We start from the raw sequence: 14,057 nt of genomic DNA, 5'->3' as shown, positions 1-14,057 counted from the left end.
GGCGTTGCTTGCTGATAAGGGCCACAGCTCCCCCCCCATCCACCTGTCTGGCTTGGGCGAATTTTTCCTTTAAGGCTCTCTGCCCATGCTGAAATTTTTTTTTTAAATGTTCGTTTTGTGAAAATCACGCCCCTTTTCAGTTCGGTATAAGTATTCCATGCCTTATTGGGTGTGTTTCTCCCTCTTTTTCTTGGGCTTACTTACATTTTATTTGTTTATACAACAGTCCCAGGGCCGGATCCCAATGCTTCAGAATAAAAACATGATAAAATAACCATAAATGATATTAAAACATTGAAAGCTCAACCCCAGATAAAACTAGATGGCAAGAGCCTGGGTGAAGAGGTGTGTTTTCACCAGTCAGTGATAACCATATCATGTAGCCTCCAATCTGCAGAGCCAGGTTTGTTTCTATCCTCGGACAGCTTGAGTACTGCCTTAATCCAACCTCAGCTGTTATCACAAAATCTCAGGTTTGGTCTCTGATGCATCTCACCCTTCCTGGCAATTAACCCCCTCCACCCACACACACACACGTACCCTCTCTCTACCTTCACTGCATCTGACAAAGTGTGCTTGCACTGGAAAGTTTATACCAGGGGTGGCTGAACTGTGGCCTTCCAAATGCCCGTGGACTACCATTACCATGAGTCCCTGCTGCTGTGAGCAGCAGCGGGGGCTCATGGTAATTGTAGTCCATGGACATTTGGATGGCTGCAGTTCAGCCACCCCAGGCTTATATTACCTTGATTGAAACTTTGTTGGTCTTAAAGGTACAAACTTAGTTCTGCTGCTTCAGCCCAGCACGGCTACACGCCTGAGTCTGTCTTTCTCCGTGAGCTTCCCGACGCCAAGGGTAAGGAACTGATATGCACAAACAAACAGGCCCTGGGAAGGTACAAGCTGAGCGAATCTGGTGTGTGTGTGCACATTCCCCCACCTCTGCTGGAGTCAGTGGAGGATGACATTCGGTCACTGGAGGATGACGCATGGTCTGAAGGACAACTGGTCTCTTTTGGAACCTTCTGTGTACAATGTGTTCTGCACTGACGGGTCAAAGAAACCCCATATTTTTGACGATTCTCCTGGGCCGCCAAGAAGGAAGATTCAAGGTAAGTGGGACAGGTGTTCCGTTTTCAGAGCGTCGCTTGTATACAGACCCAAACACCTGAATGGATGACTTTTCATAGGACATCCCAACCCCGTCCCTTGCGGTAGCAGCCTCTAATATGGAAAGCCAGGTTTGATCCCCCATTCCTCCACATGCAGCCAGCTGGGTGACCTTGGGCCAGTCATGGTTCTCATAGAGTTGTCCTCGCAGAGCTCTCTTGGCCCCACCTACTGCACAGGGTACCTGCTAGGGGAAGGGGAAGGGAAAAGGGTTTATAAGCTGCTTTGGGACTCCTTTTAAAATCAGCTTTTCTTCCCTTTTCCCCTGAGATGATATTAAATACGCAAACATGGCTGATTTCCCTCTCCCAGAATATTTTTCTGTTCGCAAACATGGGTTTTAACTTGGTCAAAGGTTAGCCATTGGGGACAGAAAAGCCACAACAGCAGAAATAACGGCGGGCTGAAATCTTGGGCACACCTCACAGAGTTCAAATTTCTTTTTCTTTCTGCCTATGGGGGGGAATTGACCCAGGCTGATTTCCACTACAGAAGTGACTCAAAAACTGCAGTGTCATCGTCTTTATTATTCCAGCTATCAGGGGCGTAAGGAGCAGCAACGATGCCGTCTCCCTTTTCACGTATATACAGGGAGCAAGCGGTACCCATCACTTTAAATAATTTACACGTTCAGGCCACTGGCTGTCCATGCTATTTTTTGCGCGCATTTCCATGGGGACTGTACAATCAGCCTCCTGTGAGTCCTGGTTTTTTGGGGGGGCTTCTTTTTTTGTCGTGTTCTTTCTTTGTTGCGGTACAGCAGCAAGGTCCCCCACCCTTGTAATGTGTGGCTAAGCAGTTTTACATGTCAAGGGAAACTTATACATCACGAAAGGAAGGGGACACTATATATACATCAACACAAGAACAGAGCATATTTATGGGGACCACCCAGATATCTCTGTTCAAGGGCAAGCTGGCAGTCCGGACCCCGATTGTGGGTGGCAACAGCATGGCATTTCCGCTCAAGCCCAGCTGGAAAAAGTCCAAAGATGTTCTCCTCCTCCCATTCTTTGACAACCACCATAGAGTCTCCCCAGAAGGATTCCTAGACAGCTGCTTCTGGAAACATTTCCCCCTCCCCCAGTGTTTCTTTGGAGGTGGCTTTACCCGGCCGATTCGAAGAAGCAGCGGGCTGTGTCATGAATGGAAATCTCCGCTTCCTTCCCCTACTCTGGAGAAAAAGCAGGGGGGCAAGAGCCCGCGTTCTTCGCTTATGAATGGACGGCGTTCTCTACGATGGAGTCACTGCCTACAAAATCCCGCAAACGGGTCGCGGACAACGGAGGCTGCTCTCCCTCGAAGCCCTGGGCTGCCTGCTGGGTTTCTTCCACCGCCGACTCTTGGGGGTTGGCATCGGGGCCAGGGGGGGTCTGGGCGTTGGGCTCGCTGACTAGCGGGTCGCTGGACCGCAGAGAAAGCAGAGCCTTGTGCCTCATAAGGCTGTCGTCGCTGTTTTGGGCTTCCAAGGAGTTCCTGTGCTTTGCGTTCTGGCTGGCCACGGCGTTCTTCTGGTGCTCCTCAAAGCTTAGGGACAAGGTGACCGTCCCGCCGCCAAAGCTGACTTTCTGCTTGCACCCGTGGGGGTGTTGCTGCTCGGCGGGGGCCGCCAAGGCGAAGGGCTCTTCGTGGTTGCTTTTGCTGCTGATGGAGGAGGAGGGGGTGGAGCCCGTGGAGCCCCCGAGACTGTTGGACCTCTTACGGGACACGTTACTGCGCCGCAGGGTGGCCCTGGCCGCCACCTTGAAGGCGTGAGCGGCGGTGCTGCAGCGCACCTCCTCGATGGTGTTGCGGGAGGGCTTGAAGAGGATGATGTAGACCTTGTTGAAGAAGATGCAAGCCAGCTGGCCGAAGCTGGCGGCCAGGATGGCGATGACCTCCACGGCGGAGACGAACTTGCCGTAGGTGCTGGCGTAGGCCGGGATGAACGATATCCAGACGATGAAGAAGATCAGCATGCTGAAGGTGATGAACTTGGCCTCGTTGAAGTTCTCGGGCAGCTTGCGGGACTTGAAGGCGAAGAAGAAGCAGATGGCCGCCAGGAGGCAGGTGTAGCCAATCAGGAAGCCCAGGGCCATCAGGGAGCCTTCGTTGCAGGTGATGAAGATGATCTCGTCCTCCAGCTCGTGGTTGCGGAAGCTGGACGGGGGAGCGGTGTAGAGCCAGATGACGCAGATGACGATCTGCACGAACGTGCACAAGAAGACCAGGAGGAACTGGAGGTTGAGGCCCCACCATTTGCGGTGGAGGCTGGTGGGGATCTTGGCCTCGAAGACCAGGAGGACGCGATTGGTCTTCACCAGGATGCAGGAGATGCAGAGGACGAAGCTGATGCCGAAGGCGGGCTGCCGCAAGCGGCAATTCCAGTCCTGAGGCTCGCCGATGAAGAAAAGGGAGCTGGAGAAGCAGCACAGTAAGGAGAAGAGGAGGAGGTAGGAGAGTTCACGGTTGGTGGCCTTCACGATGGGGGTGTTGCGGAAGCGGGTGAAGACGCCCAGGACGAAGGAGGTCAGGAAGATGCCGAGCACGGCGAACAGGGTGAGGGCGATCCCGAACGGTTCCGTCCAGGACAGAAACTCTATTTGCTTCGGGGTGCAGAAAGTGTGGTTTTCGTTGGACCAGAAGTTCTCGGGACATTTCTCACAAGCGCTGGCGTCTGCAAGAAGACAAGACATTTGGTCAGTGGAGGATGATGCACGGACTGAAGGACAACCGGCCTCTTTTGGAACCTTCTGTGTACAAGGTGTTCTGGACTGATGGGTCAGAGAAACCCCAAACCGTGGGTTTATGGGTTCAGTCTACAGCCAGACGTTAAACACAAGGGGCACGTCCTGCCAGGAATTCCCTTGCACAAGAGGTAGAGCTCTTGCTATTCATTGCTATAGGGACTGTATAAGAGAATGGGCCAGTGTTGTTCAACGGATATTACAGACTGGATAGATTGAGTGACTCATTTGGTCCTTTTAAAGATGCTTTTTTTTTGTAGTTCAGTTCACTTTATTACGGCTGTCTATCCAGTTTGAAAAGGGATACGATAAAATTTATTCACCACACTATAAAATAGTTTCCAGAATTTATTATCCAATAACTGCTCATAAACAGAGAGGGACAAGAATAGCCCTGAAAATAACTGGAAATAGACCAAAACCTTTAAACCGATTAAGAAAGAAAATTGTTAAAAACCACAAAGAAGAAACAGAAAAACCTGATGGGAGAATAATAATTAAGGAAAATTAATTAATTAAATCTGTTTAAAATCATTACAGATTTTTATTTATTTCTCAAATGTATAAACTGCCCTCCCCTTGCAACTCGTATTTATTTGACGTAGTTTAATTGCCGTTGCAATTAAAGTGCGTCTAGTCAAGGCTATGGTCTTCCCAGTTGCAATGTATGGCTGTGAAAGATGGACCATAAGGAAGGCCGAGCGTAAAAGAATTGAGGCTTTTGAACTCCGGTGCTGGAGAAGACTCTTGCGAGTCCCTTGGACTGCAAGGCGAACAAACCGGTCAGTCCTAGAGGAGATCAGCTCTGACTGCTCCTTAGAAGGCCAAATCCTGAAGATGAAACTCAAATATTTTGGCCACCTCATGAGAAGGAAGGACTCCCTGGAGAAGAGCCTAATGCTGGGAGCGATAGAGGGCAAAAGAAGAAGGGTACAACAGAGAGATCTTTTTTTACAAGTTTACTACTCCCCCCCCTTTCCCCAAAAAATCCCCTCTCCAATCCATACATAGCCCTATTGTGCAGAATTTCTGATGCACAGGGTTTGGAATTAGACATATGATGCATTGGAGAGAGCCGGCTGCACATTGTTTATACCAAACATTTTGAAATGGAGGCTCGTCTTTGAATGGATCTCGGAATGCCACTTTGTGACGCCATCCCAGGGAACATCTCTCAACCAAAGACAGGGCTGCCCTCTCTGTCTGCTTTGCATGCATACCCGTCTCATCGCTGATCTCCCCATCAGTGCATTCTACACATTCAAAGCAACATGTTGGCTGTCCCTCAATGATGCCTTTCCTCGTGCCTGGCTGGCAGTCTCGGCTGCAGTTCGAGAAGGGCACCTGCAAGAAGACGAAAAGCCTGGTTAACATGGGAGGGGAAATGTGAAGGCAAAGCCCTTGGGTATAAATGCAAACAACAAAGATAGCATTCGGAAAATCATCAATGAGCATATTAGATATAGACAGACAGAAGGCAATTCAATAACATTATCCGCATTTGCATAAAGCTACATAGAATCATAAACAGTAGATTCAAATGGGTAGCCTAGTTTAGCTATCCCCAACCTGTGGGCTGCGGACCACATGTGGTCCTTTGACTAATTGGAGATGGGCCGTGAAGGACGCCTTCTCCCCCCCCCCCCCCGGCCCTTTACAACCCACTTCGGGTGTCGTTGTCTCCCATCACTCCCAGATGGGACTATCTCGTTGCAGAGAAACAAGCTCAGGGTTCCCATTGATTTATCATTGTCATGAGTTAAAATGTCCATGAAAATAAAATGTTCCTTATGTTCATTGTTGTGGCGTGTCTGTATCTTATTTTGAAGGGATGTTTAAACATTACCATAGCAATCAGAGAGTGTTAGGGCAGTGGTTGAGAGTAGAGGAGTAAACTACCCCCCCCCCCACTGGGCCTCAGTAAAATTGTCAAGCGTTGAGTGGTCCCCGGTGATAAAAAGGTTGGGGACCACTGGCCTAGTTGGTCTGAAGTAGCACAATAAAATCAGAGTCCAGTAGCACCTTTAAGACCAACAAAGATTTATTCAGGGCGTGAGCTTTCAAGTGCAAGCACTATTCGTCAGACTTGCACTCGAAAGCTCACGCCCTGAATAAATCTTTGTTGGTCTTAAAAGGTGCTACTGGACTCTGATTTAATCATAAACAGTATCTGTTTGAAAGAAGGAGCGGGAAACCACAACCCGCCCTGAAATCTTCAGTAAATGATAGAGCTTGGTGTAGTGGTTAAGAGTGGTGGCTTCTAATCTGGTGAGCTGGGTTTGATTCCCCGCTTCTCCACATGCAGCCACTGGGTGACCGTGAGCTTGTCACAGTCCTGATAGTGCTGTTCCGACTGAGCAGCCCTGTCAGAGCTCTCTCAGCTCCACCTATCTCACAGAGTGTCTGTCATTCGGCGAGGAAGGGATGGCAACTGTAAGTCACTTTGAGGTTCCTTCAGGTGGAGAAAAGCGGGGTATAAAAACCAACTTTCTTCTACTATTTTATGAAATGATTACATAAGTTTATGGAATTGATTGAGCTGGGACATGAATGCCCTCACTTTTATGAGTGAAGTCTTTGGTATCCTTCAGATAGGCCAGGATATAAATGAGTAATGACTGTAAAAGATTGTCCACGTACCATGCCAGGGGTTTCCAAAATGGACCCTGTAGCACAGACAAGAGGGCACCCAGGACTTATGAATTTTTGGAAGGGTGTAGAAAACAGGACTTTCTGCACAGAAATGATGCAATATTATCTGTAACATAGCCATAGGCTACTGCTTCTTATACAACAAGGGGAATTATATGACTAATATGGGGAATAGGATTATGTCCAATATAGATTGCAGGGAACAGATACAAAAAAAAGTACTTGGAGATCTACCCAACCTGGTCAGCGCAGGCAAGACTGATCCTGAATGATCTTAGAAGCCAAGCGGGGCAGGCCCCGGTTAGCACTAGGAAGGGTGATCTCCAAGGAATACCAAGCTGACACAGAGTCAGGAAATAGTAAACCACCTCCAAACATCTCTTGCCTGGCAGCCAGATAAATCTTAGGGTCTCCTGGTTACACAACACACGTGCCATACCGTTAAGAAATAAAGAAATACTCTGCGATCTTGAACATATACTTAATCATCACAAGGTGGCGGCAGAGGTCAAAACTGCAGGCTTTGCGGTCGATTTTTAGCGCTGTCAAAGAGAGACCAAAGTTGCAAAAAGTCTCAACAAAAGGAGGCCAACAAAAGAAAATCGGAGTCCAGTTGCACCTTTAAGACCAACAAAGATTTATTCAAGGCGTGAGCTTTCGAGTGCAAGCACTCTCCCTCAGACAAAACGAGGCCGTTTCGTTGATCAGTAAAGAGCAAGTCGCTGCCTTCCTTTGAAACGGTTGCTATGACTGTGAAGTCAGAGCACAAGAGTACAGAATTCTCCATATGTTGCTCTGGGATGCCCATGAAATATATGTAGACCAGGGGTAGTCAAACTGCAGCCCTCCAGATGTCCATGGACTACAATTCCCAGAAGCCCCTGCCAGCATTCGCTGGCAGGGGCTTCTGGGAATTGTAGTCCATGGACATCTGGAGGGCCGCAGTTTGACTACCCCTGATGTAGACTCTTCATACATTTTAGGACCTTTTTAGGTTTTTGTCCTTTTGGAGGCTGCTGGCCACCGCTGGGACCCTGAAACAGTAAGATAGGCACAGCCACAAACATTGCTGCTAAAGCAGTGTCTTAAACAGACTGCAGGGCCAGTCAAAAGCCTTGTTGCACGTAAGGCCCACCTGGTCCTGCCTACTTTTCTAAAAAAATTTGATGGGCACCAAGAAAAGTGTCAATCAAGCACTGTAGTGCCCACAGGAACTGCATTGGGGGACCCTGACGTAGGGTATAGTTGCAGTTGAAATTACATTCCTACAGACGTAACAACTAGGTTTGCTTTCACGATTATTTCCTACTTCAGATACTCCGTACTTTAAATGCCTAATATTTAAATTAGGTTGCTGATCTCAATAAGCCTCATCCGCAAGATGAACTATAACGTGGATTTTCTGCTACCAATAGATCAACATAGTAACAAAGAAGGGTGGGTGGGTTCAAAACAGCACCATAAGGACTTTTATGGAAAGACCCCAGGGCATTGTTTTTAAACAAAAGCCCTCTTCTTTAGAAGAGAAAAGTAAAAGATTTAAGAGGAGACATTATAAATTAAATTCACAGAGGCTGCGAAATTCTGGCATACTCTTTTGGAAGAGGAAAAAGAGTTGGTTTTTATACCCTGCTTTTCATGTCCCGAAGGAGTCTCAATCGTTTTACCTTTCCTCTCCCTACAACAGACACCCTGTGAGGTAGGTGGAGATGAGACAGTTCTGAGAGAACTGTGATTGGCCCAAGGTCACCCTGCTGGCTGCATTTGGAGGAGGAGCAGGGAATCAGACCCAGCTCTCCAGATTAGAGGCCACCATTCTTCCACGGGCAGCCAGCTGGGTGATCTTGGACTAGTTACAGTTCTCCTCAGCCCTGAGAGTTTGACCACTGCATGTCCATGCGACATACATGCTTTTCTTGCACACACATCTAGACTGTCCAAAGTGGCATGTGGAGGAAGAATTGTTCATACAGACACCTACTTGGGTCTCTCATTGTGCTCATTGTGACACCATATTTGTGCGAGGACAGGAAAGTGAAATTATAACAGATGATGAAGAGAGGGCTGAACTGCTTAACTCTTATTTCTCCTCGGTCTTCTCTTGTGAGGGAAATAGTGATCGATGTGGCAAAAACATAAAAAATACGAATTTTCACCCAGTTAAGTTGGAAGTGTTGAAGATGGGGAAGATTCTCCTATAGTAACAGTTCTCCTATAGCTGTTCACACACAGCAATTCCCTTAGAACTCTCTCAGCCCCACAGGGTAACTGTTATGGAGAGAGGAAGGGAAAAGTGTTTGTAACCTGCTTTGGGATTCCTTCGAGTAGCGAAAAGTGGGGTATAAAAAAAAATTCTTGATTCTGTTTCTTCTACTCCTGAACACTTGACCACATGCCCAGTTCTGTGTGTAAAGTGTCAAGTCACAGTCAACTTATGGCGCCCCCTGGTGGGGTTTTCAGGGGAAGAGACATTCTGAGGTGGTTTTCCCTTGCCCGCCTCCACGTAACAGCCCTCAACTTCCTTGGTGGTCCCCCATCCAAGTACTAACGAGGGTCAACCCTGCTTAGCTTTTGCAATCCAATGAGATTGGGTCAACCTGGGCCAAACAGGTCCAGGTACGGCTGTGTTGCCAGACATGAAGTCACAGGTAAGTCCAATAGGCACCTGAACCCCAGGCCTGCAAAGCATTTGTAATATCGACAGAAAGACCATTCATCCAGAAAACAGATTTCCCCCAAAAAACAGTGTGCTGGCATTGGAATGCTAGAGCAATATGGGTTTCCTGAAATAGCAGCATCAACAAGTCAAGCTATTTGGATCTCTCACATCCTGACATAGGCTGATTCTGCACTTACTTTGTTTATTCCGTTGTGGAATCTACTGAATTCAGATTGATTTGAACTCAGGTCTTCCTCTATCCCCTCTCCCCCCCCCCCATTGAAACAGAAAACTGTTCTGCACGTGATTAAGGAAGCTCAGAAGGGAGGAGAGAGCCAAGTGCAGCAGGAGCCTCTTTCTTTTCTTGAAGGGGGAGGGGAGAGGATTGGAGACAGCAGAGGAGGGGGAATAAATCCAAGAGGCAAATCTCTGCCGAGAGAAGTTAGGGCTTCCCCTTTAAGAGAAGCCTTGCAACCTGGGAACAAAGAAGCTTTTGAACTTACACCCTGGCCAATCAGGGCTTTTTTACAGCATTGGAGACATGGCAGCCTCCAAGTTATTTTGGGGAAAGCAGACAGCTGCACGCTTACTGATTTCAAATATCATTATATCCACTCCAGGATATTGCGGGGGAAAGGTAGGGTCACTCCGGATCAATCATGCTTGTTGCAGATGAAAAATTTAAATCACCCAAAATCAAAATGGAAATCGCATTCAGTGTAGGTGGCAGGGATTTAATCCACCTGGGATTGAAATAAAAACTCCATGCAGATTCAGCCATGGTCTAAGGCAGCCATTCTCAACCTTTCTTTGGTTATGGCTCTTTCATGAGCACTTTTCAGGTCTCAAGGCTGGCCACTTGCACAGTGAGCTAGGCCAAAAAAGGCCTAAACTAAGGGTGAAGTGACTGTACTCGACATACTTGTCTTATATATACCTGAGACCAATTTCTAGAACATTCGAAAAAGAGAAGCATGTGCATTCCTTTTTCTCCTTGAATGCATTCAAGAACACACAAAGGAATGGACTACACAATTTCTTTTTCTGTCCCTTGACAATGGTCAAACGTTTTTGCAATTCATGAGGTCGCACGTGACAAAAAGAGTACTACATTGGTTCTGTTACCCATAAACCCTTTGGTTTGCCCTCCTCACATTTTTCGGTCTGTGGTCCCCTTCAAATGTGCCAGGATGGGGTGGCGGGGAGGGGGGGGACATGTCCCATGTTGGGAATGGCTGGTTTAAGGCAGCCTTTCTCAAAAAAATTTTTTTGCCATTGAGGAAGCCATGAAATAAAATTCAGACTTTGAGAATCCCCAGAAGTGGCATGATCATGCAGAATAGGCTTGGGAAGCATAGCTGTGTATATACTAACCTGGGGCCCCTCCTTTTCCCATCCCCTCCAGGCCTATCAGGCTTCAGGAAACCCTGGTTAAGGAATTTTAATGGGTATGTAGTGCATTTTTTCCCTTTTAAAGCCCCCACCCCCCTTACATTTTTATTTCTTACATGTGGCTAGCTGCTACACTTCCATAAAACCTCACCATAAAAGGATCGCACTTGATTGACTTTCACAGGCCGGGACGAAAGAAAGCAGCGCCCTTCCGGCTGTGGGTGACAGAAGCCAGCCAGAAATCAACTAACCCATGTCCGATTTGCCCAAATTCCCCTGGAATTGCCAAGGGTCCCAGGCAACACAGATCTATTCCCCTGGAGAAGATGGCTGCTCTATCCCCCTGATGGTCTTCCCCTCCCAAATCTCTCTACGCTCTGCGGGTGATAATTTACTGGCCCCTACCTGGTGGAATGAGCTCCCAGGTGAGCTTCGGGTCCTGCAAGACCTTCCAGCATTTCGCAGGGCCTGTAAAACGGAGCTCTTCCACCAGGTCTACGGTTGAGGCTATGGAAGTGGAGGAAGATCACTCGGAGTCCCCCTGACGTTAAATGCCATCTGTGATTCTTGTCTCTCCTCTCTCCTCCCTCTTGAAGTAGGATCGGGGAGGGGTTGGGGGTTCCACCATGTTATTGCTATGCTGTTTTTGTGTTGCTGATTGTCCATTTTAATGGGTTTTGATGGGGTTTTAAGTGGACTTCTGTAACCCACTACGAGCCTCTTGGGACTGGCGGGTAATAAATTTAATAATAATAATAATAATAATAATAATAATAATAATAATAATAATAATAATAATAATAATAATAAGCAGAAGCAGCAGAAGCAGCAGCAGAAGAAGCAGAAGAAGCAGAAGACGACGAGGAGGAGGAAATGCACATCCAGGGCAACAGGCATGTCTTACCTCCTTGGAGAATCCACTCCACAGGATCTTGTTCTCACTGATGAAGAGCCTCTCTCCCTTCTTGGCATAAACGTTGTAGTGCCCAACCTCCTCGAAGACAATGGAGCCGTCTTCGGGGGATAGGTGCCAGTTGATGATGGAGTAATTCCCGATCAGGCCGTCGGACTCGTCGAAATCCACCTGCTCGCCCATGTTGTTGGTGAAGTTCAAGTGCCGCAGGTGCTTCAGGACCTGGAGAGAAAGGAGACACAGACATGCTGTGACCAGCAGACATGGATGTTGGGGCCTTCTGGAAAGCTCAAACCGCCTGGTGCCGAGAAGGGAAACCTGCAAAATACTTGGAAGTAAAGCAAGAAGGATTTCGTTGCGGCTACTGCTGCTGTAGAAGTCATTACCCTTCCTTTTGGAATCAACCGAGTAACGATAATCTTCATCTGGAGTGCTGTGCAGAGATCTCCTAAATAACTAGTCTTTCTCTGAGAGCCAGGCTAGGTGGTCTAGTCCAGTGGTAGTCAACCTGTGGTCCTCCAGATGCCCATGGACTACAATTCCCATGAGCCCCTGCCAGCATTCGCTGGCAGGGGCTCATGGGAATTGTAGTCCATGGACAACTGGAGGACCACAGGTTGACTACCCTTGGTCTAGTCATCCAAAAGGAGAGAGACCAGCTCTTTCTCCTCTTCCATTTGCAATGCAGACTGATGGCATCGCCTCTGTCCCCACTCAGTTTGGACAGGAGGGAACAAGTGCTTTCTCCTCTCCATTTCACGTATTCACAGCAGGGTGAACCCTGGCTAGTATTGGGACGGGAGGCCTCCAAGGAGTCATGCCACAGAGGCAGCCAATGGCATCTCTTGGCTGGCTGCCAGACAGTCGTCAAGTCTCCTGGCTATACTACACAACACTACACACATGCCATGTGATGGATGGCTGTCCTGACTCTCCCCCAAAGCATTAGCCGGCTGCCTGGAAGAGTGAGGAGGTGGCCCAAGCAGACTCGTCTGAAGCTCAACCCTTCAAAGATGGATGTCCTGTGGCTGGGCAGGAAAGGTCCAAGCGAGGAAGCAGATCTGCCCAACCTGGATGGAGTGCAGCTATCAGTGGCCCACTTGAACTTGAACAGTTCTGCAGGGCCTGCAAAAGGGAGCTCCTCCACCAGGCATTTGGTGAACCACCACTTCCCATGGGCCCTCCCCGAGTCTCCCTTCTATGGCACCCACCACAATTCCGCCCAACTCACTGGGCTTTCAGTATCAATGTTTTCCATGTTTTTCTACTGGCCTATGTTGCTTGTTGTTATCACTTTATTATTGTTAAACTAAGTTATCTGTGTTGTTTCTGTTTTATGTGAACCACCCTGAGCCTTTGGGGAGGGCAGTATATAAATACAATGAATGAATGAATGAATGAATGAATGAATGAATGAATGAATGAATGAATGAATGAATGAATGAATGAATGAATAGCTAAGCCAGCTCAACCGTTGGTGTATTGTTGTAACTTAAACTTTGTCTCATTTTGTATTTAATAATTATATGTATTTGTCTATGAGCTATATATATATATTGCCTTTCTTCGTTGTTCCTATATGTTTCTTCCATTATATCTTTTGGCTGGTAACACTAGGAGTGTTACTTTATCCATGGTACAACATGCCCTTAAAATTAAGCAGGCATATGTGAAAAGGATCTTTGTTGGTGTAATAGTTTCACCAAGGTGCTTTGGGACATGCAGGAGTTTTGATCTGGAAACAGGCACCAGATGGATGTTTTAAATCTGCTAGCCCCAAGGAAATAAATCTGTTCCACTTAATATTTCTAGTAAGGCCTTGGAGGAGTGTGTCTCATGGCTTAAGTGCCACTCAGCGCTTAACACCCACTCTGTCCCACCCCTGTATGCCTCCTCCTCCAACTGGCTGGCCTGTCTGTCCGGCGGCCGGCCAATCGCCTTCTGTCCCCCACCCCTGACGACCCCCTCCTCCTTCCCTCTGAGGCTCGGAGGCTGCAGATCCCCGCTGCACGAGAGCTGTCCCTGCCAGTGAGTTCCCTAACAGCTGCCTGCAGCCATTACAGGTCCTGGGGAAGGAGGAGGCCATCCACAGAGTTCTTCTTCCACCACCACCCCAGTCTAGCACCGTTGTATTCCTGAATGCAACGGGCTTGGCCCCTAGTAATCAGAATAAAACTAGACTCCCAAGTATAGTCTCATTTTGTTCTGAAGCTTCTTCAGGTTTGTAATAATGATTGCACGTGACCCAAAAATTCAAACAGAGCACGAGGTCTCTTGGGAACAGAATTGAGATTGCTTCTTCTGTTAACTATAAGATTTATTAAGCCACGCTTGGGTGGGGGGGTTAGTCTCTGCTCATACACATCCTCCCGTATTTCTACTTGTTATCTTGATCCTCTTCAAACCAGGAGCTTCTGGAGAACCCCTCATGTGGTATATTCTGTCTAGATACCCCACTGTGGTGATGCCCATCATGGTCAACACTAAGAATTTTGCTGCCACAGCAGTGTTGCCAGGTTCCTCCTAATAATCAGCAGGGTGGGGA

At 47.8% G+C, this 14,057-nt stretch overlaps 1 protein-coding gene across 3 annotated transcripts in view; it reads right to left on the bottom strand.

Moving 5' to 3' along the window:
- Positions 1-1,677: 1,677 nt before the first annotated feature.
- CASR (calcium sensing receptor) overlaps positions 1,678-14,057 on the bottom strand; it is a 60,702-nt gene continuing 48,322 nt past the window's right edge. For all 3 annotated transcript variants that reach the window (XM_077345904.1, XM_077345905.1, XM_077345906.1), the window contains exons 6-8: positions 11,504-11,734; positions 5,117-5,240; positions 1,678-3,826 (exon numbers count right to left, since the gene is read on the bottom strand). In XM_077345904.1, the coding sequence (XP_077202019.1) occupies positions 2,385-3,826; positions 5,117-5,240; positions 11,504-11,734 (1,797 nt within the window). In that variant the 3' untranslated portion in view covers positions 1,678-2,384. The remainder of the gene's footprint in view (positions 3,827-5,116; positions 5,241-11,503; positions 11,735-14,057) is intronic.

This window comes from Paroedura picta, chromosome 7 (genome assembly GCF_049243985.1).
Source record: "Paroedura picta isolate Pp20150507F chromosome 7, Ppicta_v3.0, whole genome shotgun sequence".
In the NCBI taxonomy this organism is placed as follows: domain Eukaryota; kingdom Metazoa; phylum Chordata; class Lepidosauria; order Squamata; family Gekkonidae; genus Paroedura; species Paroedura picta.
The sequence above is the reverse complement of the archived record's forward strand: the minus strand, read 5'-3'. Positions and strand labels throughout refer to the sequence as shown.